The 27947-nt window shown below is 37.6% G+C and overlaps 1 protein-coding gene across 15 annotated transcripts in view; it reads left to right on the top strand.

Annotated features, from left to right (window-relative positions):
- SOX5 (SRY-box transcription factor 5) overlaps nt 1-27947 on the top strand; it is a 652081-nt gene that overhangs the window by 408958 nt on the left and 215176 nt on the right. For all 15 annotated transcript variants that reach the window (XM_080392183.1, XM_080392185.1, XM_080392184.1 and 12 more), the window contains one exon: nt 17848-18058. In XM_080392183.1, coding sequence (XP_080248309.1) covers nt 17848-18058 — 211 coding nt within the window. The remainder of the gene's footprint in view (nt 1-17847; nt 18059-27947) is intronic.

The raw sequence follows: 27947 nt of genomic DNA, 5'->3' as shown, positions 1-27947 counted from the left end.
TTGAATCCTTATGTTTATATATGTAAGTATATATCTAAAAATATGTGGGGGTGTGTATATATATACAAAGAAACATAATTTAACTATCCTCTATAGGCATGAGAAATATACTGCTCCTAATCAGACTGGAAAAAAAACAGGTTCTGGACAGAGTTGCCTGAGGCCCCTGTAAAAGAGGGACTCTTGAAACATATTTTAAAAATAATTTAAAAAAAGACAGATTTCCTAAATCTCAGGAATAGATTTTTCAACTGCCTGATTTGGCTTGGAATGAGTTGGCTGAATCAGTTTCTTTTTCTTTTAAGTAAGTCTATAAAGCTTTGATGAATCTGGCTCATTGTTTAGCACTTATCTCATGAGTAAAGCTTGAGAGGTTTGGCTTGAAACTTACCAAATCACATCTTTGGAAAATGGCCCAAGCGTATTGATTTATTTGAAATAAAATAAAATAAAAATAAAAAATCCAAAACACAACCAAAAAACCCTGATCTGGCTTAGTGAGTAAGTCCCTTACAGATCTATAGAGCCCGTACTGAATGAGTCCATCTATTTCTCAATGTATGTGAGCCCTGCACTTTATGGAATTGTAGAGCTGAGAGGGATTGTGAGAGGTCATCCAGTCCCAGTGTCAATCCAGGGATCAGCTGTACCGATGTAACTTCTATCAGATAATAGTCTAACTTCCTGAAGTTACTCAGTGCAGGAGACATACAACCTACCAGTCTGTCTGTCCCAGGGTACTGCTGTCTTTACCATTAGAAATTTATTCCCGATGTGTAACTCCAATCTTTACTGAGTAGTTTTAGCTCATTAATTCTTGCCCTAATCACTGTAGCAAGAAGAAATGTGCTCCTCTACAGCAAATGTTTTTGTATTTGAAGACTGGTATCACATCCCCTCTTCTCAAACTTTTCTTTTGGTATATGGAGTTCTTGCCTCCACCATATTTTTCTAATTTTTTTTTACTGTTTTGTCGCTTCTGTGAAGCTACTTATAGTGGAAAACTTTCAAATTTTATCAGCTATGTCTCCTGCTTGACAACAATCTATTTTCCATTAATGACAATGACATCTGCAGCAGGTGCACCTGAGATGCTACTGAAAGACTAATTCCAAGTAAAAAGAGAGTCAGGGTGCCTCAGACACTGTTTCATAAATAGTGCTGAGTAGTTTTGTTCAATTAACTTGTGGTTAAATCCTCTCTGGTACTAGTCTGTCTGGTCAGCTGTGGTTAGATTTTCTAATGGAAGGAAGGTTTGTGTGCCACTGACTTTGGCTTGCATCACTGGCAGAAGACAAGTTTTGGGGCTGCTTAGCTTTGCAGAGTTCTGACTGCATAGCTTTGGGATAGCAAAGTGGATTATTCTGCCTCCTGCATGTCAAAAGAATTGCCAGTGGAGTCTGTCTACAAGATCTTTTATTATAGAGAAGAGGAAGAAGAAACATTGAGTTTCAGGTCCAGAGTGAGTTTCCAAGACAAGAAGTTGGCAGGGAGGAAATCTTTTAAATTTAAGACATTTGATCTGGAAGTCAATGGGAAGAAATAAACATCAGACCTCATGATATCAATTATGAAAGTCACGTTTAAAAAGTACTCAGTCCTCTGAACATAATTATTTTCATATGTACCAGATAAAGTGTGCAACAGATTTAAAATCAAAATCCATTTCCTTTTATGATCTTTAAAGAATCCGCTGTTTGTACAGGCTGAAATAAGGTAACTGATATAATGAGGGTTGCGCTGTATTTTATGGATTTAATAAATCCTCTGTTAAAAGGAGTTATCAAGCCAATCTTTCTACTTTATTATAAGACACTTAGTAGAAACTGATCTTGATATCAGTCAACAGTTCTGTTCTTTTTACTGTGTTTTGAGCTACTTGATAAGAAAAAAGCCACATTCCCCTTAGAGCGATTCTTTCTCTCTTGTCTCTATTTTTACATTATGAGATTTTTGTCTTGTGACAACCAGAAAGAAGGTATATGTATGAGCCATCTGAAAATCATAGCTGTTTGTGCTCATGGAACTTGATGCATTTTTACAAACCTGTGAAAGAAGTACTCATCTTAGAGGGAGAGCAGAGACTAGGAGGATAGTTAATCTGTTGCACACCACTGCTTTTTTTGGAACTCTGCTGTGGTAACTACAACTCCAGTGGTGAATACTTAGTGATTTCTTTCCATGTGTGCATCTGAGAGAGGCTGGAGATCAGTCTAGCGTACAGTGGAATGAAGGGGTGTGCTTTACTGCCAAAGGAAAACCAGTATGCAAGACAAGATGGCAATGATGGATGAAATTTCCAGATGATCATGGGTGGATCTTTATGTGATGAAGCCCTTTTTTTTAATTTTTATTTTATTATTTTTCCCCCATTCTCCCTTCTGACACTTTCTGGTGGAAGGTTTCGAGCAAACTCCCTCTTTTTTGGAATTTCGGAGTGCTACTGCAGTCAAAAAGTCAAAGTAATTGATGGCAGATGACAGCTGTTGATGAACAGCTCAACCTCATGCTTTACTGAGGAATTTGGGTAGAATTTTACAACATAAGGATATTACAGAAATCTTACAGAATTAACAAGATTTGAAGACCATGTGGCTATAAACCACCATAGGTTCTGTAATAAAACAAATAAAGTTTATATGGTGGTAGGAAGATGCCAGTCAGCTCACCAAACAGGAATATTGTGAACAGGAATGGTCTTGTGCTGAAACTAAAAGAGTAGATACGACCAAACATGTCAGAACTCTTCTGAATTTTCTGCACTGTTTCTGAGCTAAGTCTTTGAAGATTCCTGTAAACATGTTACAAAATATTGTAAGGATATTAGCATATATTATTTCCAAGGAAGAAGACAAATAAAAAAGAGCAAAAAAAGCTCTGAGATTTTGTCAAAGCCAGTGTGAATTAAGGGTCAGTCCTTTAAAATGGATGGCTGTGTTAGAAAACTGACTGGAGGACTTGCCCCAGGAATTGTGGTAGAAAATAGCTCTTCATCACTGGCAAAGGATCAGTTTGTTTTCTTACAGTTTTGTTTTTTGCTTCCAGATTTATCAGTTCTCTGTCGGGTACTCTTTTGAACTGTTTTGATAAATAATTGCACTTGTGAAGGTTAATGGAGTGTCAGTCCCTTATTTACTCTCAAGTCAAATGTGGTGCATGCTAGTCAGAAGTGTAGCTCATGCTTCATGACCAGCTGACCTTAACGCTTTAAAGTGTGGTTATAGTCAGATAAATGACTGTAAAAATGACATTAAAGAGTCCCATGTTTTCTGTCTTGCTGTGGCTTTAGAGGTCAAACTTAGTTGCATAAAAATATGATATTTTTATTAATTGCATATAATGCTATAACTTAACCCAGGGTTTGAAAATAAAGCTGTCTTTTTTTGCCTCACGTCATCCCAAGTAATAAACGTTTTGCAAATGGTACTTAACTGACAATTTTGTTGATGATATGTCTGCAAAACAGACTCCAGTTCCTTCTTTTGTAGCTGTATTGACCCTTTAGTGCTAATGGCAGCTAAAAAAAAAAAGTAGTCAATAAAGCAGGCAGATAGACATGACTCGGAAAATACATGGGGAGCAAATATGTTGAATAAAGATGTTATTTTAAAGCCACTGTTCTGCTTATCCCCATATATTGTTGGAGGTTCACCTGTTAAAGAAGCTGAGCGCAAGTGCTTCCATATAAACTTCTACTACTCTGTGCCAGTCTCAGGTTACTGCAGCCCTTGCAGACACAAGAACAGCTAGCAATTTCCGAAGATGTTTGTTGCTGTCTATTTTCCAGTTTATTTTTATTAGTATCTTCACTGGATATTTTAAGAGAATGTTTCTTTTCATCCATGCTTGAGCAAAAGAGTAAAACCTAAGACTACTCGTTCTTTTGAGAAATTTTCACAGCTAATTCTGGTCATATTTTGTTAAGTGTACATTGTGCATAAACTGACCTCTCTGGTACTAAGACTTATTATGTTACATCCAAGGAAGAAAGTTCTACTTTTTATTTAAAGGAATAATAGCTGTGATGAAAATTAATAAACTTGCACATAAAGGCTTAAAATAAAATGTGTCCTGGAAGTGTGATTTCCAGAACACTTCATTCTTGTGAACAAGTGATCCCATTTTCACTGAAAATAACCCGTGGAGTTAAACGCAATTTGCTGATGGAGATCTTCTGAAACTCTTGCTAAATCATTCGATATTCTGGCCAGCTTCTTTAGAGAATAAATATGTGCTGAAATCAGGAGAAGCAGGATGATAACTAATTTCTTAATGGAAAAATGTTTACAAAAGGATGTTGTTTAGGCAATCCTCACAAATTCTCCATTTAGTCACTGAAAATATAACTGTGCATCCCTGTTCCACTCTATGAGCCTTCCTAATCCCAGGTTTTCTCCTTTGAAGATGGAAGATGGTATTTTGGTTGATTTGAGTGCCTGTGGTTCATATATCATCCATTTTTTTCCGCATTACAACTCCATATGTGATAACAGTATCTTGATTTGTAGAGGCTTGGGGTGAATTTGAATCCACAATGTAAAGACTTCCTTATTTTATGAGTCTGATTCCTAAATAATCAGTGAAAAATGATGTTATGATAAAGGTGCGTAAAATCAGATTGAAAGACAGGGCAGCTGGCAGACTATATATGTGTTCCTTCCAAATACTTCAGTTTTGCTTTAACATAAGGCCTGGACGGAAGAAAGAAAGTACCTTACATTTCTATGAATGATACAAACATGCTTCCCGATTAACACATGACACTAGTGAAAGAAACACAATGGTAGTAGTATAAATATTGCTGATATTAATAGCCATGACCATGACTATGATGTACTACATTAACTACTAAAGCAGCAGTCAGCAGTCACCTATATCAATGTTGCAGCATAGTGTCATTGTAACATCTTCTTTCAGCCCTCAATTTTTAAAAGTTTCTTTGAACCTGTAGATAGGAGACACTATGTAAGGTTAGAATAACAGAAATGTAATACAGGAATGTATTGAGAGGAGCTTTATATAAATGTGTAAGTGCAACCTCCAGTATCATCAAAGATATTTTATGGAAGGTTGGATCTTTCACATGGACCTGTCTTACATGGCAGAAACTAGCTTTTGCCTGCTTGTAGCTTGTACAGTACAAATAAGCTCTCAGCATTGTTCCTTTTTCTAATGTCATTTGAATGTGATTTTCACACTTACTTCACCTAATGGAATTTATTCAGACAATTTGTTTTTCAAATATGTAGTCTCCCTATACATCTGAAGACAACAAAACTTAAATCAAGGTATTTTGCGTAACTCTTATGAGTATGTTTAAGTATGTATACTGAAAGCGTAGACACTCATAGACCAGAATAGAAGAAAGTAAAATAACCCTCAAAAATGTACTGTAACTTCTTTTAATGTGTATGGAAAAAAAAAAAAATAATATATAAAGATCAAGTGTGACTCTTATAACCAAATACCCTGTCTTTGTGTTCACCCCCTGTCTGTGCTCAAGGTCTCTAGGTGCTCAATAGGCGCTTTTTAATTATTTTTCCCTGTTTGATGTTGCTAAGTAAAATGAATGGATTGCAGAGAACTTTTACTTAGAAACCTTCTGTACATCAGCTCAGTTCTGGTAGGCACAGTGATACCTGGCTGGATCACATCCTGAGACTCACTCTTGATAAATTTAAGGTTAGAAAAAAGACAGATTTTGTAAAACCATGCTCTATTAGTCAACCAATACTTCCTGGTCACAAAGTAGGCTTACATTTTTTCCAGCCAAAGTGGAGAAAATTGTGTCTGTCTTATTCGGGTTGGGCAATTCTGTGGGTTTTTCAGCATCACTTCATGATGACTGAAAACTACAGGGAATACTCAGAAATCAGTGATTCAAAGAGGAGCTTGGAGAAGAAAGGCTATTTCCAGCAAAAGTTATTCATCCTCTGCTGATGGTGGGTAGTTGGCTATGACTGTAGAAGAATAGATGTTCTTTAGGGGGTTTTGTTTGTTTGTGAACATGACATACAACAGTGCACAAAATTAATTGTTAAGGAAAATATGTAGTGGACTTAATCAGCTACAGGAGTGTGATTTCTTTTTTAAAAAATGGCATAAAAGAATGAGAATGAACTGCCTTAAAGCAAATCAAGATCATTTGTATTATTCAGAATAATTTAGGTAAGTGATGAGGAATGGAAAGAAAATTAGCATTTCTGTACAGTTTGCTTACTGTGTAGTTCTTAATCAGGAATGTCACAACATCCCTTGATATCATATTATCACAAAGGTCTCTTCGTAGTAGGCAAAGTAAGCTACTCACTGCAGTTTAAAGGAACAGGAGAAAGAATAACTGATCTGTAGAGTAAGAACAACTGTGATTCTGTCATAAGTTAGAATTTACTGGGGGTTTTGCATCACTCAGCCACAGTCTAAACTGGCTTCTGTGTGGGGGGTCTATGTGCATTTTAAATCTTCTTTAAGCTTTGCTTGAGTGAGCTTTAGAATGGTACTTAAATGATAAAATGACATCATGCTGCTCCCCTGAGCAGAGCATAATGTTTCCATTTGAGGTGTACTAAGACCCAGATGAGTGAGCAGAGAATTGGTTCTTGGTAACCCTTGGGTGCTGAGTGTGCTCTGCTGTTACCTGCTTTGGAACCTAGCAAGTCAGTTCACGTCACTTCCTAATTTGCCCTACATGCAGTATCACAAAGGGATTTTGTGGGGATTAATTAACAGATTTTTGAGTAGCTCTAACACATATTACATTTATGTATTAGTGTTATGTGAATTGCTTTTAGTCATATACATTTTATTAATTATTCTGATATATTTGGTATTTTCTGATCAGGCACCATTCTCTGTTTGAAGTGCAAAAGATCCAAATAATATTGATTCCTGTGCTGTAAACATGGTCTGTGGAACTAACTTTCTGTGAATGTATCTGTTCTGTGTTGTTAAACACAGAGTATGTATATTTCATTTATTATTATTATTTCCTATGCAATCTTTCCTCTAAAGTTGAGAAAACTACTTTGGTTTATACCAGAATTCTGAGTTCTATTTCAGCAAAATTGTGGAACAGTTGTTGATAGAAGGAAAATCAAGTTATAAAAGACATAAAGAAAAGCAGTTGAAATAAATTTTGGAGAGAAAATAGGTCTTTTAATAACTGTTAGAAAGTATGAAAGCAGTTACTGCTTGGAAAAATCCTATAAACTATTGTGTAACCATTACTAAGAAAATGTAAGAGAGTGAGTAGTACACAGAAAATAATTGGTGAAGTCTATAAAAAGAAGGTAAAAGAATAGAGAACTTAGATAAAAGCAGAGCCAGGAGTCCCACGTGCTAGATGATATGCATTTCAAAAATAAATGAATGAGACAAACCTATTTCTGAACGAGGAGAATTCATTTTGAAAAATTTGTATTCTAAATGTGGTATCTTATGCTACAGTTAACTCCAGTGGAGACAGTGGGGATATTTCTCAAGTAGCTATTCCATTTTAATAAAATAATGTTTTCTGGCCCTTCTAGAAAATGAGAACTTCTAGAAGATTGCTTTCAGGAAAAGAAATAGTGATACTAATCTCTGTGGAGGCAAAGATGATTTTGACTGTTACTGTCCTGCTAAGTCTAGTTGTAATCTTCTGAGAAGCAAGAGAACAAATACACAGTAAAAGTAAAGAGATGTGAGATGAGAAGGCTCATGAACAATATGTGACATACATAGCACAGAACGTAATTACTTTAGAAGTTTAGTGGATTTAGCCACACACCTACACGTCATGTAGGATATGTGCAAGATTCCCAATATTAAATGTGTGGACTAAGATCTTCAAAGATACAAAGAACAGATAATTCCAAATGAGTTGATTATTGGAAGTTGCATGGAATTCAGTCCATAAGTATGCACACATTGAGAGATGCTTCCTTCATACAGTGTTTCATGCATCTCATTTCAATGTTCCAGGTAAGGTAACTATAAAAAAAGAAAACCAGTAATGCATTAAGTTATTGAGAGAAGAGCGAAATGATGTTGTACAATATGATGTTACTTAACTAGTAGAAAGAGGCAGATATACTGAATGTCAGAAAACTGTGCATACCTTCTTTGAAAAGCCACAATGTCAGAGATTGTCAGAGGAATTCCTTCAGTAGAAGTGAGGAAGAAATTCCTAGGGCAGTATACTCTGCACAGGTGTTCTTCCTTATAGTACTGTTTTGCTTACCCTGGCCTTCCAGAGCCTCCTACTTACGTAGCAACATCTCTTGTGTGATTCTGAGGTTGCTGGAAAAAACTGTGCACTGAAAGAGTATGGTTATAGTAGTCCCGTTTGCCTGCTGTAAGCTGTCTGCTTCTTGGTACAGGATTCATGGGACAGTGGGTGCCTGTAGCAACATTATAGAAATACAGAGAAATAAATACATTGTTATAGAAGCTTGAACAAGTGAATTAAAATACACTCGTTAAAGTGGCCAGTGGTGCACCAGGAAGAACAAAACCGTAATACCAAAGGAATGAAGGGGAGACTGCATGGCAGGAAATAATCAAATGTAAAATTACAAACTGATACAGCTGGATAAAGTAATCCAAACACAGATAATCAATGAGAGTAAGGCACTTGGAAAACAGTAATGCTGAAAAACATTTAGGTGTGTTAAAACAAATTAGATATGAGCTTGTCATGTAGCAAGGCAGCAAAAAAGGCAGTAACGAGGTAATTGTCCTTCTCCTCATAACTCTGCTAAGATTACATGTGAAATGTGTTCAGTTCTGGCCATGTTAGAGAAACCAGCAAATTGGAGGGATTTTTAGATGCGAGCAACAAATGATTAAGGAGTTGTAGGGGCTGATTTGTGAGGAAAGGCTAAATGTGGGGCAGTAATAACAAAGTAAATATATGCTAACTGTCCAAAAGGATGCGATGGTACAAGCTCTAACATGGAAGAGGGACAGTCCAGAGCGCTGGAAGAAGCAACTATATAGGAGAGGTTTGGGTTGAAAGGAAGCAAATATGAGGCAATGTTTCAGAGCAGTGAGGTTTTTGGTTTTGTTTTTAACTGCATAGCATATTCATAGGGAAAATGGGAAGCCTCGCTGCCTGAGACATTTTACTAGTGCAAATGAGACAAGTGGGGCCACACCAGAGGGCTGAGTGTGCCATTTTGTTACATACCTGCTTTTGGTACTTGGCAGAATCACAGTGCCTTAGAGTGACCGTAAGCACAAACCCTTATGGGTGCAGGATGTTTTCCTTCTTTTGTTCCTCAGTTTGGAGGGTTCTCCCCAGACAAGATACCCTCCAAATTGTCCTCAACAGAGAGGACGCAGTTTTTGACCAAATCGTATATGGCTTGTCTTTACTGTCAGTCACCCGGACAAAGGAAAGAGGTGAAGTCTGTTTGGAGTGAATTTTTTGTAGGTTGCCAGAGAACAAATGGGGTGAGTTTACATCCCTTTCCTATCTGAAAGCTGTGGTGAATCATAATGTGAAAGCTGGGGAGCTGTGAACAGCCCCGGAGCCATTGCTAGCCTATCACATTTATTTTATTGTATCTCTAAATTCTGTTCAGAAGGTCCTCTCCCAGTCTTTCAAGGAGTTAGCACAGACAATGGGTTTGTTTCATACTGAGAAAGCTGGTGATGAAACTCTTTTTGACACTCAGCGTAGGTTTTATTACACTTACAAAACCAGAGTTGTTGTATGTGGTTAGTAAGCTTGTATTTTTACAAAGATAATCACTTTATACTGCATGATTTCCAAACTATTACAAGGATTTAATGTATGCTGAAGACTCTACCAAGTTGTTTTGATAAGTAGTCTTATTTTTTGTTTAGCAAGGTCATAAGGGTGATCTTTAGCCCCCTAGGGAAGAGATCATAAAAGTCTTAAAAGTGCTTTTGCAGAGTTCTATTTATTATTTTTAAGCATGAAGATTACTAGCATGAAGATAACAAGGCTGTTATAGTACAACATGTTCTTTGTTTTTGCAGGTTATAGCTAACATATTAGGCCTCCTCAAAATGCCAGTTTTGTTTGTTAAGTATTTTGAGAGCAAATAGATGTAATCCTGTATTACATTCTTAAAATGAATTTTGCTGGAGAAAGAGGCAGTAGAAGAGATCAGGTCTGAGAATAGATGTCAGGAATTATGTCACTAACCACATTTACCCAATACAAAGTAGTCATTACTATTTTACTATATTTAATATCTACATTCTGTAGAAAGATTTGCAATTTACTTTTATACATGGAGAAACACTTTATTGCAAGAAATGGGGCAAAGAGGTGGGCTAAAAATAAAACCAGAATCTGTAGCACAAAAGAAAATAATTTTAAAAAAACACCTGTTACACATCCAATATGAAAAGGTTCTAAAATTTCGCTCACAACTCATGTATTTTTTTACTACAAGCAAATCCACAGTTTGCATATAGTTCTTTGATTTGTAATAAATCAAGTAGAAATAGTGGGGCAAGGAGTGAGAAATACTCAACTTGTGCCCTGTGTTTGGGGATGGGCTGGAATGCAGAACAGCCAGAGGAGAAGAAATGTTTGTCTTAAAGCATCAGTTATCAGATTGTGCTCTGTACTGTAGATAGGCTGATAATGGTCTGTTGAAGAAGCACAAAGAGTCAGCCAGTTGCACTGTGCTAGCTCTAGCTCTTTATTTTCAGGGACCTACAATGAAATCAGTGGGAATTAAATGAATATATATTATTGTGCATTTTCAAAAATCCCGCTAGGCACCTCCTTATATCTTTAGATACTTTAAATCCTTGAAAAATCTGCTCCTATGTTCTGTAAATCAGATGATAAAGTTAGAAATCAATGCAAAATGGATTATAAGTTACTCCTTTTGTGTGAACACAACTGAACAGTTTCTTATGTCTGCAAACCTTGGAAATGCTTGAAATTTACCCTTGCTTGTGCAGCTATGGCAGCAGTCTGAGTGTCATGATATTTAGAAAAAATCGAAGTACATTTTAGTGTTACTGTCAGATATTGTGGGGTGGCACTTGATGTATGAGAGAGTTCCCAATTTCCAGTTTCAGATGATTGGGCTGTAGTGCACCACAGAGTAATGTATGAACCGAGTATTTATGGCATCAATAAAAATGAAAATACAACCACTATGAAGCTTTGTCCAATAATCTCTTGGCTTTTTACATCAATTATATAAAATGCCCTAAGCTGCAGAAAATCGTATTTTACATATGGAGGAAAAAGGTAGAAGAAAGGAAAGTGTCTGACGTAGCACAGTTCATAGAGCAGATGGCCTTCTTTTTTAACTTCCAATAATTTTCAGCCAGGTTGATAGGTGTCAAACCTTGGAAATACCTGTTAGTCTTCCCACTGAAACCTCTGCCAGTGTATCTTCTGCTTCATCACAAAGAAATCATTAATTAGATACAGCACTTGACATAAATAAATACAACCTGAAGGACAAGAGATAGTAACAATTTCCCCCCAAAAATCCCAAAAATATTCCAGTACCAAGCAAAGTATTAACATTTTAGAGGGACAGCTAGATATGATCAGGATTCTCTAAGTCTGATAATTGGTAATACTTCCAAAGTATGGATCATGGCATCCCTAATACATCATCTTAGCAAAGCCAAAACAATATTTGATGTGAATGTATTTTGCTTGGCTGTAGCACTATAATAGTAAAAAGAAGAAAATTAGCATCTTTGTTTACTGTGTTTAGTTCACCTAATTCAGGTAAAATTCTTACGTCTGTGCCACGATGATCTCTTCAGCTGACCTTTTAGATCCATTAATCAACAACTTCATTCACCATTACGTTGCAGGTCCTTGTCATTAAAACCACAGTCCTAGAAAAAAACACCTGTATAAGAATAGCTGTCGGTTTGCATAGATATAATTGCAGAACCATAGCCTGTGGATATACATCTTTCTAAGTTTGTTTATGTGACACCTTTCAACATTGCTTTTATCCCTCCTTGAGTTATGCGTTCTTGTTGTTCTTACTTCCTAATGGTGTATTTATCCTCTTCCATTTTTTTCCCCCCTCTATGCCCCCTTTTTCCTGGTCTGCATTTTTCTCACTGTATCCTCCACTGCTTCTTTTAAATCTCCTTGGGATCATTCCTTTCCACCACTGATGAAGAACTTTTCTCCATAAAGGAAAGCTATAGAAAAAAGACCTATTTAAACGTAAGACAGAAGCAAAGAAATTCTAATGTGTAACAAGAACAGTGTCCACTGGGAAGTCTGGTGGAGTATGTATTTCATCTTCCTGAAGGTGCCAGGTTACAGCCGCCATAAACCACACAGGTTTTTGGTAATGTCTGCCCTACAGCCCCTGTGACATAGAGTGTAGAAGTAGAGGATTTTCCAAATCACTTAAGTGATTCGAAGATATGTTTCTAGTTGAAAGCTGTTGGCACTTTTGCTCCTGAAGTAAGTTAATGACATTAATTTAGGCAAAGATTGTAAATTGAAGGTTAAAGGGAAAAAAGAAAGATTATTCTTGCTTTGTGACTATTGTCTGTGTTTTGCTTCTTTTAAACCATAAAAAAAATTGGAAATATCAGTTTAGTTTTTCTCTTAATTGGTGGTGGACCTCCTGTGGCTATTAGGAGTGTTTTTTATAGCTTTCAGATTTTCCCTTGAAGTAGCTATTCTGTTGAATCTTAAACACAGATATTCATTTCCTAAAAGTTTATTAGGCAAAATAAATAAAAATAAATAGCAAACAGTACTAAACTGCTTAAGAATTATTTGTCTTCGGAGGTGTGAAGTATTCTGTTTTCTGATTATCTCTTATGTCATGCTGTTACCAGCTTCCTGGTCACTATGGAGACTATAAAATAAATAGGACTGCATTTCTACTGTAGAAAGCAGACAAAAAATTTGCTTTGGTGTCTTCTTTATGTATTCTAAAAGTACAAAGTGTGGGCAAAATTCCAGCTTTGAAAAAAGAACCTGTGAGGTTGCTTTTAGGATCACAGGCTTCTTAAAATCAGACAATATCAGTGCTTGTTTTAAAGACATGCTTATTTTATTCCAGGTGTTTTCGGCTGCAAAACCAGAAGCTTGATTCTCATTGTTGTGTTCTTTTGTTTGTTTGTTTTTTCTGCAGAGGCAGCCTGCTTGCATCCCATATAGTGGTAATTAACAGTTTCAGACTTAGTTCTGAGTTTTCTTCTGCTTTGATTATTGGTTGGTTGGAGACAATAAATTTAATTTCACAGAAACAGTTTTTTGTCTTAATTTAATTGCAGAATAAGAGTAATGTGCACCTCTAGGTGAGGAAGAAGGTGAGATCTATTTAGGGCACTGAGAGTTTTTTTGGAAATCTCACCAAGTGCAATCTGCTTCACTGTCCCCCTGTAGAACTGAAATAGGCCTCGGTCGGACCCTGGGAACAGAGAGAGACAATTTGAAAGATACAGTTGGAATGAATAGTTTCTTTTAACAGCAAAATGTTTGCACTTTTTATGAGAGCAAGGGTAACATTGTGTAATCTTTAAAAAAGATATTGCTCACTGAGGATAAGTCCATTGTCCAGTGACATGACTTTTCCTGTCAATCACAAAGGTGACAAGGGGGCTAGATTAAGTAAAGCTTGCCCAAGATTAACAAAGGAAGATTATTGACCTCATCCTGAAAGGGCAGAAGCCTGCTTTATCATTAAACCTTGGAAGAGGTATTTCCTCCATAGGTGGAAAGCTGTTTGGCAGTACAGAGGCAACTTTCTTGTACATGAGCAAGCCTTCCTGCGGCTCCTAGCGTGGAACAGAAGCAGAAGACACAAACTGTGGGCCAGTCCTTGTTTTTTTGTTGCTGTTGTTAGGGGGAGAAAGAAGGGCCCTGGGTGTTTGATTCAGCGGGATCTGTGTAGGTCCTTGTCTGCCTTTCCGAAGTGGGGAAAGCAAGAAGCAGCAGCATCAGGTGTTGGTGAGTACAATCCCAGCTCAGAGTTCGATGAAATGTTGTGCCAGCACACATTAGCAGAGCAATTCGCAATGCAAATGAACAATAGGGCCCCATCCATGAAGCAGCTGCTAACTGCATAAAACTGTTACCAGGATTAACAGTGCCAGAGGCTGGAATGTAATCAAACTTGAACAGGTGAAATGGTTACACAGCTGAGAGACACTGTGCTCTGGTAAAAGAGTGTTTGTTTTTCCACTGTTTTGGTGACTGAGAGAGAGGTCTTATGTGTGGCTTGATGGACTTAATTTTAAAGTGTCAGTAGTAGATACTTCGGTTCTTTAATACCAGCCTCTACCGTGTCTTTGCTTTTCTCTCAGTTAACGGAAAAAAGTCATGTGAATTTGTCCTTTCAAAAAAGGAACCTGCTAAATCTCACTTGTTGGGAGGGAACTTCCTTCTCAGGGGATTAATTTTAAACTGTTGCTGACATATCTTTCTTACCATGAAGGATTTCTCTGAGTGTTTTCAGGGCAATGGTTAAACCATCATATGTAATATCAGAGGATTTTCCTTGCTAGAAGTTTTGTGGCTTTGTATAGCCATTGACATGGGTAGGTTTTAAGTGGAAGTATCTTTTTTTTTACATGGTAAAAGTAAAAATCAAAATCGTTGAAAGTTTTTTCGCTTTCCCCAGTAATAGCATAAGAAAGCAAAATAAAAGAGGCGTGTGAAATGAAAGCCAAGGTAACAGTTGAGCATTTCAGGTTGTTGTTCTGCAGGACAGAATAAAAGGATCATGGACAAGTGGGGAAGACAGGTTCTTGAGCTGGTGTGCTGGAGGATGCGTGTTGAACTCTCACCAACATCAGTAGCTGATGTGGTGTGCGCACATCGGCTGGTATGGCAAGGAGAGGATTCCTCTTAGATTGCAAATCACGCAATGAATGTGTGATTGCTACAGATCTTTTTGAATGAATAATTCACTGGTGTACTGTAATTTAGCCCACTGAGATGTGATTGCAGCTGTTCCCCTACTGTATATGTGTTTTGATTAAGTGGAGTGTATCTTAAACCCCACAAGTGTATAAATAGCCTGTGTACGTGATATGCAAACAGTGCATACATGCACACCTAACGAGAGCAGTCTGAGGAAACATTTTGTTTTGGAGATCATTACTTACTTCAATATATAATTTATCTTTAAAAAAAAACAACTGTGTAGACACAGTGTAGAACACTTCCTTTTCTTTTTTTGTCCAGCTAAGGAGTCATCTTAACTGTGGTACTATACAAATGCTTTTAGCCAACATTGTCGTAGCAGGACATTCCTGTGTTATTAATGAGTTTATCATTCCAAGACCTTTACGGTATAAGAAATTACTTCTTTTGTGCCTGTTTTACAGGTGGGAAACTGAAATACAAAAACAAAAGTGACTTACTCCATGGTTACACAGAACATTTGATAGAATAGGAGCTGAGTATCCAGAGTCCTTTCATGATGCTTTACCCACAAACTACTGTCTTGCCCTCTCCCCCTCACAATTCCTTTTCCCCAGGAAGAGAAGGAGGGAAATTTTAGTAGTTTTGAAAATACTTGTGGGTTCCATTTGAATGCCAAGCAATTTGTGATTTTGAAAATCTCCTTCTATTACTTTACATATCATTCAATCCTTCTGTTCCTATGCCTTTTCTGACAAATTTGCTTTATAGTCATAATATGTTTGTACATATAAAAATATTTGCATGTACCCAAAATGTACATGGAGACAGCAGTTGTGATTCCTGAGGTTTAGGCAGCTGTTGCAAGTTATTTTGTGTCTGTGACCAATGTGTGACATACACAGAAACATGAGTGTCTTTGGGGCCCACTTTGGAATAAACCCAAGAAACTAGTTCCTGGTAAAATTAGGAACAATACTGTTCCTATACATAATTGATAGTATAGTATAGATGAATTTAAGAACTGTAATTAAGGATGGTATTTTGCTTATCCGTCTTCAAAGTGTGAATAAGCAGCTTTCAACTTATTTCCTGTTTTGGCCTTTTCTGTAGGAAAAAAAATGCCACTTGGTGATAATGGGTTTGAATGTTAGATAAATCTGAACCGATACTGAAGTTAAAATACTTTGCTTGTCTGTATCCGTGTTAAAAAACAGTTTATTCAGGTCTATATATGTGAAAAAAATTGTGTTTGGCTCCAACTAATTTTTTAAGTCTGGTGTTAGCAACTAGTAATTTTCCAAGTGCAGAACAAAAATTGAGGGAGTTGCAAGAAATAAAAAAGAGCATGTCTGTTGACTAAAGTTGGAAAATTTTTTAGGGCTTGGTCAAAAGCTCATTGACGTCAGTAGAAAGTCTGTCATTAACATCACTGGGTTTGGCTTTTGGGGCATATGATGGCCCAGATTGTAATCTCAGTTAAATCCGATTCTGTTAGGGAATTTATTCACTAGTATAACACATTCAAGCAGCTCAAAACTGTTTGCACTAAAAGTTTTCTCAACCAAAGGTAATCTTTTTGCCGAAACAAAGTAGTCTGTGAAAACAAACACATTCTTTACTGCATATCTTTCATGTTGCTTTATCCAAATTTTATTGAGATAACTTTTAGCAATTTATGTTCTATTTATGAAAAGACAATTTTTTTTCTGAAATATTGGGGTTTATTAAACAAGATAAACCAAAAATTACTCAGGAATAAAATGCTAGAAATACAATACAAACCACTAAAAAGAGTATATGTGTCACTTTCATACCTTATACAATGAAAACAATTTAAAAATTAAGATTTTTTTCAGCCAAGTCTGTAACTTGGATCACAAGATGATCCAGTGACTTTTTTAGAAATAATATTCATTAAACATATAGAGTGCAAAAATGTAAGGGAATAGGATAATGAAAAAGAAAAAACCCACAAAACTTCTGGAGAATCTGATCAAAATAAAAACTGTTCATGTTTGCAGCGTTGTGTTATGCATTTTATGTACCCTGCAGCAAGCTTTGTTCAGAGACAGTGACCTAAGTTTTGCCAAGTATAGATGGCATATGTTAGCAAAGGGAAAAAAGGTTTCAGAGATGTGTACAGAAAGGTAGGATACAAAAGAGACATGAAAGGGGAAAGGAACATACGCAGAGAACATTGCTTTATGCTGAAGGAGGCGTGGAGTAGAAGGCTCTCATGTTAATGAAGGCAAGTTTGAAGATGCTGGAACCAGTTTTGGTTTCCATTAAAATTAATGAGTAGACCTCTGTGGGCTCTCACATGAGGAGGATTGTGTGTACGTTCTGGGAAGTCACAGAGTTTTGCCATTGTGCTGCCAGTGAAAGTCATTAGGACCACCTTTGTGAAAAATAATGTCTCTGCAAGAACTGGAGGTATGAGATGGAAGAGGAGAATAGAAAGGTAATTAGAAAACAGAAAACAATTGTTTCATCCTTTATAGATGGGAGAACTGCTTGAACTGTGAGTTAAAGTAAGTCATATGGCAAAGGGCATTTAATACTTAGTTACTATTTCATTTCTTACAACAACTAGCCATCAAGGCATTAAGTACCTTCTAAAGTCAGGAAATTAATGGTCCTTGTAAAAATTGAAGATTTTTTCGAAAGAAAGCTGTAAAAGAGCAAACAATTAAAGGTAATCAATACCATTGTTATTAGGAAACCTACGAGTACACCATTTCTTCTCAATTAGGCAAAAACTGTATTTTATGTTTCTCTTGCAAGCTAATCTTTGTTCACTTCAGGCTGTAATCTTGGTTTATGCTTTATGGATGGGCTTTGTTCTGGGTGTTTTTGAAGCATTGCATGCCTTTTTAAAGGTTTCAACAGAGGAACAAACAGCAATGAAGTCAAAGAACAAAGGATTGTTTTTTCTTTCCAATCTTTTTTTTTTTCTTCTTTAAGAAAAGAAAGAAATATTTCATCTCGATTTTCTCCCCTTTCAGGAAGTTGATGGCAATAAAGTGATGTCTTCATTTGCCCCGCACAACTCATCTACCTCACCCTTGAAGGCAGAAGAAGGTGGGCGTCAGAGTGGAGAATCATTGTCCAGCACGGCCCTGGGAACCCCTGAAAGGCGCAAAGGGAGCCTAGCGGATGTTGTAGACACCCTTAAGCAAAGAAAAATGGAAGAGCTCATAAAAAATGAGCCAGAAGGTAAGGCCTGGGAAACTGGCGAAAATTTTCTGTTTTGTTTTCTTTTCTGCAGATTCTTTGGATGCATATACTTTTTAATCTTCCCATTTTCTGCTCCACGTGCTTTTTCTTGCTAGCAAAATCGAAGTAAAGAACTAATAGTTCTTGTCTACATTTGAGATAAATATCAGCAATACCCCACCATAGCTAACATTTTTAGCTTCTCCCGAATGAGAGCCTCTGTCTGACATAACAGTCTTTTTGTCACGGTTGTAGTAGACACAGCAGCCTCCTCAACATGGGTACAATGAACGCTGTAACTCTAACAGCCTGGGGGTTATCTATACCACTACTCCTTCCTCCCCCATTTCTAGAGCAAAAAGCAACATTATCATTAATATCAATGTTTTTGTGAAGTTATCTAGTAGACATGTCATTATTTCAAAGGTAAGAAGTTAAATCTGGAATTCATTAAAGCTTTTGTGTGGAACACGTCCTGTTATGTCATGTAGTGCAGGTCCTATACAAACAGAAACACTATGGGCTTTCTCTACGTTATACCTGGTCAGCAAGTTTCAACCACGGCATATAGGCATCATCCCTGGAGAATCAGTTTGGTTTTGAGACTGTATGTCCAGTTGGTGGCAATGCCACTTGTGCTCTGTGGGCAGAGACTAAAACCAAACATGTCGCTTCTGAGAAGCCACAGAACAGCTTGCTTTTAAGTAAGATTTTCAGTTCCTACCTATTTGGGACAGATTCAAACCCCTGGCTGGAAGATGAAGTTCTAACTGTATTCTCAATAGGTATCCAGCATGCATATCTACAGCTAGATTTTCAGGGGACTGTGAGCCAGTTGGTGTTGTGTGAACATGCTGAGCCTTGTTCCCTAATGCTCAGTACTAAGGCTTTATTTTCATTTACACTCACCTATCCTGTTGTAGAAATCTATTTCAAATGTTTAAAAGCATGGCCCTCAGAGCCCACCTCAGTGTTGAAGCATGAACTGACAGCACCTACAAGAAAATTTTAGGACAACCTACATACTGGAATGAAAGTACAGGTGCAAACACAGCCACACCATCACATACGTGAGCATAACAGGATGGTAAATTAGTTTTCTCTTCTTGACTGGAGTGTGCAGTATGGGGCTGCTGGGAAACAAATTCTTTGTCTAAGCATTTTTTGGAATATTACGTATAATCATAGCATTTTACTTTGCATTTACGTTGACTTAACGGTCAGTGCCATGACCTACCTTGTACTTTTGAATGGAAAAGATCTTTCCTGTATATGGTATGGAGTGGGAGGGAAGGAGACCAGACTTTTCATATACAAGAGAGGAAAGAACAGGGGGTTCTGGGTGATGTGTAAATACTCTGTTGAGTATGAGGTTGTACAAGCTGCACAGACTCCATTAAGAAAAGGACACAGATAGACATGAGTGGTTACAGAGCCTGTCCATTATCTCAGCTCTACTAAAATGAAAATATACAGTACAAACAAAAGATCTACAGCTTTGTGAAGAGATTGAGAGAGAGAGGAGGGGGAGCAACTGAATGTTGGGCTTTGCAAATGCATGCAACAGAAAATCTTTTCTTCCCTCTAGCCATTGTTCTATTGTCTTTCAAAGGCCATTAAAATGAACAGCAGGTTGTGATGAAAATTTCATTAAGCCCTAGTTAAATCATTATGAGGGTGCCATATTCATGTCTCTGCTTACTCCCCGTCCAGGAAAAAATGAATAGGAAAGGGTTAGGGTTTTTTTTTTTTCCCCTTTCTCCTTAAAAGCGAACTAACAAAAGTTCAGAAGTTAGAAGAGAATGGGAAATGGGACATGAAACAAAGGAGGCCAGAGAGGTGAGCTGGCTAGGAAGAAAATTAGACTTGCATAAGAGCATTGAAAGGTGGTGAGGGACAAATACATCATTTTGACAAATCTCCCTCCCCCTTCAGCCAACATGATTGTTTTTAGAGTGGCTAATTAAAAAAAATATATATTTCTGCGTGCAGATGGCAAGACTGTTCTTAGAGATCCTCCACAAATGCGAGGGTCTGGGGTTTTTTTGCCTAAAAGAAGCATGTACTACTGTAAGCAGTGTCTTCTCTGTTTGAACTCCAGCAGAAAATCTACTTACTGTCATGTCTTCTTCACATAGTGCTGAAGTAAAGTTGTCAGTCATCACCGGTTGCTAGTCAGGTCATATTAATGAGTTTCCCTGTGAATAAGATAAGTGATAAGTTGGAATGCTTTGGTAGTACATGTAGGTAACAATTCAACAATATATGTTCACTGTGTATTTCAGTGATAATTTTTAGTCTTGCTAGTTTGTAGAGCTTTGTAGGAGAAGACCAGGAATCTTGGTTAGGCTTTGCTGCATTATGTCAACAACAATAATATAATACTTTATTTCCCTTTGGGGAGAAAGGGAAACATTTGCACCAGTAGCTGAGGTTTAATTAAATCAATTTCCTGTGAATCTTTCAAAGACCAGATATGAGCCAGATTTCCATTTCTCTGTGTACTCAAAAGTTTATATATTATTTAACTTGTACAATGGGCTGTGTTTGCTCTGTTTTTATTGTTTGAAATTATCTTCTGAATTACTGTGGGAAATTGGCTTTTGAAGCATTCTTTCAAATGGCCTGTTTCTTCAAAACCAGAAGCAAGAGAAAGGCTGGTAGACAACTTCAGGTCTTGATCCGAACCTCGTATCAGTCAGGGAGAAGACTTCTCTTCTCTGGAACGGGTTTTGAGGACAAGTGAGATATTCCAAAATATTGATAACAGGTCTGACTGTTTTTAAGAAAATGTATTGATACAAGGTAAATGGTTTTCTTAAATCATGTTTGTTAGAAAGTAAGAGTTAACACTTAGTAAAGTTGTCAGTAAAAGACAAGTATTTTTAGAGTGTTATGAAACATACTGCTCAGAGTGCACAAATGGACACATGTATGTGTTCATATGTGTAAGCACATACATGTACACACACATGAGCTGACAAGGGAAGCATCACTGTTCATATAAATGGTTTCCATGTTGATTTGTTGTATATATGCCCTTGGTCAATGTCCCCTGTAGGAAGTGATACTATCTGTTTATTCCTAAGAACTTTTGAAAAGCTTGTTACTTTCTCCTCTTTGCCTATGCATATGGTTTTTGTTTTCATTTGCTCTAAAGCTCCGTGCTCTCCGCACCGCCCCCAAACTTGCCATTTTACTCCTGCTGTATGGAAGTATGCGAATGACAATGAGTCACACTGACACAGAGACATAGAGCGTTTTGGTGAATCTAAAACTTGTGGAATTTTACTCATTGTAAATACAGTGGTCATTTTTTCTTTTCTCAAATTCTGCGGAAAATCCTTATATGCAGCTTTAGTATTAGGCCCCCAGAGGCATAAACCTATTATTGAAGTCACACAATGTTATTTTACATGAAACATTCTGTTCTTTCTAACTTGAACTTCAGAAGGGGAGTCAGTCCCCTTTTATTCCTGGTATACAATAATGAAGATAATGGAGTGGGTTTGGAGAATCCTTATATACTGTGACAGACCTCAAGCCCTTGCCCTGAGGGTTGTCTGCCGACCATGGGATTCCTTTTGCAGCTAAAATCATTAGGCGAATGAGATACAGGCATGTTTTTCTTCTGTTTTCTTAAGGCATCAGAGGATGGCAGAGACTCTCTGTCTGTCTGTTCTCCTCATTTGTAGAAATGAAATGGAAATCTCTTTGAAGTCACTGAGCTTGACACAAGTTCATGAAAGCAAAGACCAAAGCACCCACTTAGCTTTTTCTTGCACTATTAATGGGATTGGATTGCTATATTTTAATTTATGGCCTGGGCTTGTGGAAAATTAAATCTCTGAAATCTGTTTAGCCCTTCCTCTAAATGTATGGCTTGGCTTCTGGAAAAGAAATAGGCAAACAAGTAAATTCTCTCCTATTTTTAGAATAAGCCTGAGTACGCACTGGCTCTTTGCATGTCCTAACTTTTAATTAAGAATCAATCTCCTTTTTCCATTTTGGCATTATATGTTTGTAACAGGTTATGTATCTGTTTATCTTTCAAGTTTCTATGCTGTATCTTCTGAGTCCAGATCTATGTTATTGTACAGAATTTGTAGGAATTCTCAATAAAGGGATTCATATGGGCATCTATCTTACCACAGAGACTGTTCATATGAATGTGTGCGTGTGGGAGCACACTCATTCATCGGCGTGGCTCATTCTCTAAAATAAGAACCTCTGAAACTCAATTTGGTTTGACCATTTAAATAAATACTTTGAATTTTATATAAATACATGTACACAGATGTACATAAAACGCATGTGTTATATATATTTAGATGTAAATATATATAAAAACACACACACACAAGAATTTGGTTGATGTAGTGTTTAATATTGTTCCTACTCTATAATTTCAGTGTAGTAGTCCTTAGGTCTTCTGAGCAGGAACAATTAACCTCAGGTGTTTAGTAAACAGGTAATATGTATGTTTGCAGGCAATGTGAGTTTTAGCAAGCAATGGGAGTATGAGAGCCTTGTATTAGAATATGCTGCACTACTATAAGTAATTACTTTGTTGGAAAGAAAGGGATGAGAAAGGCCTCTTGGGCATGCTTTTTGTCTTCTGAACATCCCCCAAAGGCTATTGTTGTTTGATATTTAAGTTTACGTTATAAATCACACCACCTGTCCATATGGTAATTTAAATGGCTGTTATTTAAGCAGTTCTGTAGTCTATAAATGTGAAACATTGTGAATTCAGGCTCTTTAGTTGAAATAAGATCCCAGAATATCTTCTACTATTATCAAACTTTTAATCAACATATCTTGTAAAGAAATAAAGAGGTCTCCCTCTTCTCAAGCCATAAATTCCAAAGCAGATAATTAATGGGCACAAGAAGGGGAGATCTTTGACATGCAGTCTCTAGTTTTTAAATCAAATCTGATGAGACGGGAAGAAATAAAGTGAACAGATTCGGGAAGAGCCTAAGGATACTCTAATTGGTTGAGGTTTGAATTTCTTTTATTTGGTTCTTCACTGTCCCTTTGACAAAGTACATGTTGAAGAGGCTTTGTAATGCTGTTCTACTGAAGGACAAACAAGGATACTTTGCCGTTGAGTACTTTTAAGTTTTGTTCATACACCACTGCTGCTGTGGAAGGATGCTCCAAGTGCGTCGTGGTTCCATGTTCATCTATGCAGTCTGTCCCCAGAAAGTGTGTCTTTTCTTATAGAGCAAACAGCATCAAACTTCCATGGACTTCTTTCAAAGACCCTGCCATATGGAAACATGCATTCATGTACTGCTGATAAAAAATAAAAAATAATCTAAAAGAATTTAAGAGATAAAATTTATGAAGTAGGCCTATATGAAGAAAAGCCACTGTTTAATGCTGTAGTAGCTTAAACCTTTATTAACAAGCGCTTTAACTCTAGAACAGAGGTAGCGTAGTTTGAAGCCCTGCCAGCTCTTACTTGCTCAAACTGAAGTTTATTCATTTGTCACCTTCAGTTTTAAAGTGTTTTTCTTCCTAATAGTTTAGCCTGATAGTCACAGTTTATTTCAATGCATGTTTTCAAAATTTGCTTAGATTCCCTTCCAAGTCTGTCTTGCTTACATCCTCAAAGGTTTGTAGCTTTTGGATTTTTCTTTTCTCTTTTGATAAAGGCACCTGAGGTGCTGATACAGCATCTTAAATATAGAAGAAAGCATTATGGTCTAGTGAGATTTAGGAAACTTGTGCTTTTGGAGAGAAGATGCAGCCGCTCTCCCCCTCCCTGTTTCAGAATGAAAGTCTTCTGTGACAGAACTCCATAATTAAAATTTCCTTCCAGAGTACCTTCACTCCATAATATTGGATGAGCAGCAGCTAAAGCAAAATGCTTGATCTCTCACTTCCCATCTTTTACAATGCAGCACGTAAGTGGTTCACCAAGACCAAAATAATCATTTGAGCTCCTGTCTGCCCCTAATTCCTTATGTAGCCAGACTGTTCAATAGCCATTATTCGTTTCAACAGGGGGTTTCAAAACTTGCTGCCACTCTTACCCCTACATAATTTTTATATGCCTGTTGCCCCTAGTGTATTCCAGCTAGATCAATTTGCAGTCTACCTTCATTATTTTTTTTTGTGCGCGCTCTCACTCTCTTTTCTTTTTTTTTAATACATTTCCCCCTCCCCCAGAAAAGCCATTAGCTTTCTGAGCCTCATTTCAGTCCTTGGATCACTGCTGGAGAAACCTCTGACCCAGACTGGTAATATACAAATATACATGAGGGATTGTGCCAGCTCTTTCTCTATGTTTATGTGGCACAGCTTTTGGGGATGTCATTTATTCAAGAGTGAAGAGCGAGCCACCTGTTTCTCAGGCCTCTTGTCCCTCATATTAAAGGTTCAAGCCCTTGCTGAATAGTAACATCTTAATCTGGGCAACATACACAACATTTAGCTGAAACCTATTTGTCAAGCTAGCAGGGTTTGTGGCATTTTTTCCCCCCTCTCTCTTACCCCCGAGGCGCTTGTCACGACCGTGCATATTAAAATTAATCAGACCTCCCAGGCTTGTGTGACTGTGTGGTTTAACATGAAGAAGTGGATATCAAGCATTTGCCCTAATTAAATAGGCCTGCTTGGTTTTGTTCTAGTGGATACTTGGTCTTTTTTTTAATAAGAGCTGCTTATGGAGGAGGCACGGCCAGCTCTAGAGTTAGTGGAGAGCTCACTTCAAAGTTTTCCCCACCACCTGCGCCCAGGATGCTGAGACCTGAAGGGCTCCCCATGTTCTTTCTTAACAGCACAATTTGTGGGAAGTGGAGGGGGATGGGGAAAATGCGGCCAAATGAGGGAGGGGGTGATCAGGGAAGGAGAGGCGAGGAGCTGGGATGAGCATGTGGATTGGCTTTTTGAAGTTGATTAAGATGACCTATCATCCTGTCTGATTAGCTTTAGATCTCAGTCTGTGCCATGAGCTATTCACAAGGCTGTCTTGTGTCTTCTGTTTACCAGAAGCAAGGGAAAGCCTCTAGTATGGCAGGGAGCGACATTTGCAGCAACTCCCACTTGCTTATTTAGCTAATGAAGTAGCCTTGTAAAAACACTCTTAAGTTTGAAGCTGTTGCTTACTTTTATTAGTTACTGTCTGTTTAACATCGATATTTTTAAGGTGGTTTGAACGTTGCCACTTTCACATAATTGTATACATCTCCTGCATTGTAAATTAAGCTGTACCGGCAGACTCCTTTCATCATATTTTCTTCTCATACAGTTTAATTGTATTGTGGTTTCCATGTTGCCTCAGGAGAAAACATGCTATATGCGTGTGATTTCTATACTGTAATGTATAAATCCAAAATGCACTCAAAACAGAGTAAGGGGCAGGGGGGTGACACACCACCCTAAAACCTGTTAAATAGTAATTAAGGCTTGATACCATTTAGCAATTCAACAAGTTAATTTTAGCCAAAAAGACTAGAAAATTTGGAACAGTCAACATTTTTAGACAAAATGTTCCATTGGAATTGATATTTTTTGTTTTTAGATGTTTAAGATGATTAATCTGAAAGAGAAGTGAAAACATTTAAATTAGGCTTAAATAAAACATTTTGGGTCAGGTGGAAACAGCTTTTCTCCTGACTTGGTTTGGCAGCTGAAATGAAAAAATTCAAACTAGTCAAATGAAAATGAGTTTCAAAACCTGGAAAGGTTTCAGGGGTGGTTTTGTATCTAATGACCTGAGAAGGACAAACGAGCAGTTGTTAAAAAGACACTTATATGCATCTGAATGTTATGCACTGTGGTTTTGAGGGTAAACTGTAATATTTTAGAAAAGCTTTCAAACTTGAAATCCTCCAAATGTGCAAACTTCTGTGTCTTCTGAAGCCTCAGTCAGAAAAGTTTTGCAGCACCTAGGGCATTTTATTTTGAAACAGATTTTGGAATTTTTACCGTACTTTATGTGTTAGACATACTTGGCATGTCTTTGCAACAGAAAGCTATGAGCCCATTCTAGAGGGCCTAGAAATGTGCAGTCATTAACACCCCCAGAATTTGATTTTGCTTTCTGTTGTAATTCTTGCGATCCAGTACACAAGCAGAAAGCAAAGCTTTTTTTATCTGTTTCCATAACAGTTCAAATCACTGAAGTAAAACCCAGCAGGTAGGATGATACTCCATTGAATTAAAAATTTATTGCATGTCCATGCACTAACTTGTTGCCATCTTTCTTTCTCTCTCTCAGTATTATTATTCCTATTTTATTTTTCATTTCAAACCTTAGCACAACCCAAATGTAAAGAACCATATTGACACTGCCAAGCATCTGTCTGGTGCTTGACAGCATCATAGAAACCCTTCCACTGTTTCATCTGGGTTGCTATTGGTTATTTAACAACACAATGCAAACGGTGCAGTGTGGGTGTATATGAAGTGGAAAGAAAGGTTGGGGGGTGGGGGGTGGGGTGGGGAAGGAGCCCTGTACAAGTAAACAGATCTTTCATCATATCTTTTGTTTGGTCTGTTTGCTGTGTGCTATTCAGTAGTCAATAGAAGTTGTTTGACGGTTGTGCAAAAGGGTAAGAAACCTTCTCTTAAACTTTTATTCTCCTGCATTTGTCTCAGTCCAGAAAGTTTTCTGCTTTTGTTTCTTTTGTCTCACTTTGTTGTCACCTGTCTGTTGTTGAAGGGATTTTGTCATTGCTGTTTAGCTGATGTGACGTAAGCGGATACTTGCGAAACGCTCCCCATGGAGCAGTGATCTTGTACAGGTGAAGCGGACATTTAAAGAGCTTATGAAAGATTTACTGTGGTGGTCTTTGGGGCAATAGAGTTTTTTCAAGCTTGTGTTTTAATGTATTTATTTAGCTGGGGGATGAAAGTGAAAAGTGAACAAAAAGGAAAATCAGTCTGTGCTTTCTGCTGAAGAATGCCCTGTTAGCACTTGCGTGACTTGGTAAGGCTTTCTGAGATGTTTAGCCTTGATTTAATTCGTATTTAAGATCTCTCCTCCCAGCACATTAATATAATGTCAATGTAGAATGCATTGCATGGTGTAATTACTGAAGAGAGCAGTAGTTGGGAAAACAGACGGTAATTGAACACATGGCTGTTTATTACAACAGGACAGTGCTCCTACGCTGGTATTTAGGGCATTAATAGGGAAGAATTGATTTGTTGTTTTAAGATGAATTCAATCACTGTTGCTTAGGCCTTTGTTTGTTCAGGCCGACTTATGCTTTGTTTGTGTTATGTGCCCAAGAGGTTTACACACCACGGCGTGGCATTAGTCATGCAGAGGGCTTGGGAGCAGAGAGCCATTTAAATGAACAAAGGACATTTTTCTTTTTGGCTCTGTTTATCTTCCTCTCTAGTTTGTTACCCTCTAATCTATCTCCATCTCGCTCTCCCTCTTTCTCCCCCACGCCTTTCCACCCCAAACATTTTTGGTCAATGCAGAGATCCTCCCACCTTCTTCTTTCCCCCTCCTCTTTGTTCACTCTCCTGAAGACAAATGGAGCTCTGATTGACAGGTGGCAATGCAGGGTTGTGGCAGGGTGTAAATAGGAGTGGTTGCTCCCAACTTTGTGCAAGGAAGAATTGGCGTTGTGGGGGAGGAACATTCCGACTTGGAGAAAGACCATTAATTTCAAAGCGAACAGAGGGGCAACGAGATGTGCCACTGCACTTCTCAACTCCGGTGTTTTTGAAAGAGGGAACATGCGCACCTTTTGTGGTTCCTGCTGGCTTCCACTCTGGTTGGACCCTGTGCTGGCCACATCCTGGGATTTCATGAGCCTTCTGCCCTCTTCTCCTTTTTACTGACGTGAGGCAGAGGAATGAAGAGAGAGCCATGCGACTGAAGTTGAATTCCTGGGCTACTCTTTGTGAGCAGTATGGT

This window comes from Falco punctatus, assembly GCF_963210335.1.
Source record: "Falco punctatus genome assembly, chromosome: 6".
In the NCBI taxonomy this organism is placed as follows: Eukaryota; Metazoa; Chordata; class Aves; order Falconiformes; family Falconidae; genus Falco; species Falco punctatus.
Note: the sequence above shows the minus strand (reverse complement) of the source record. Positions and strands in the feature narration are given on the sequence as shown.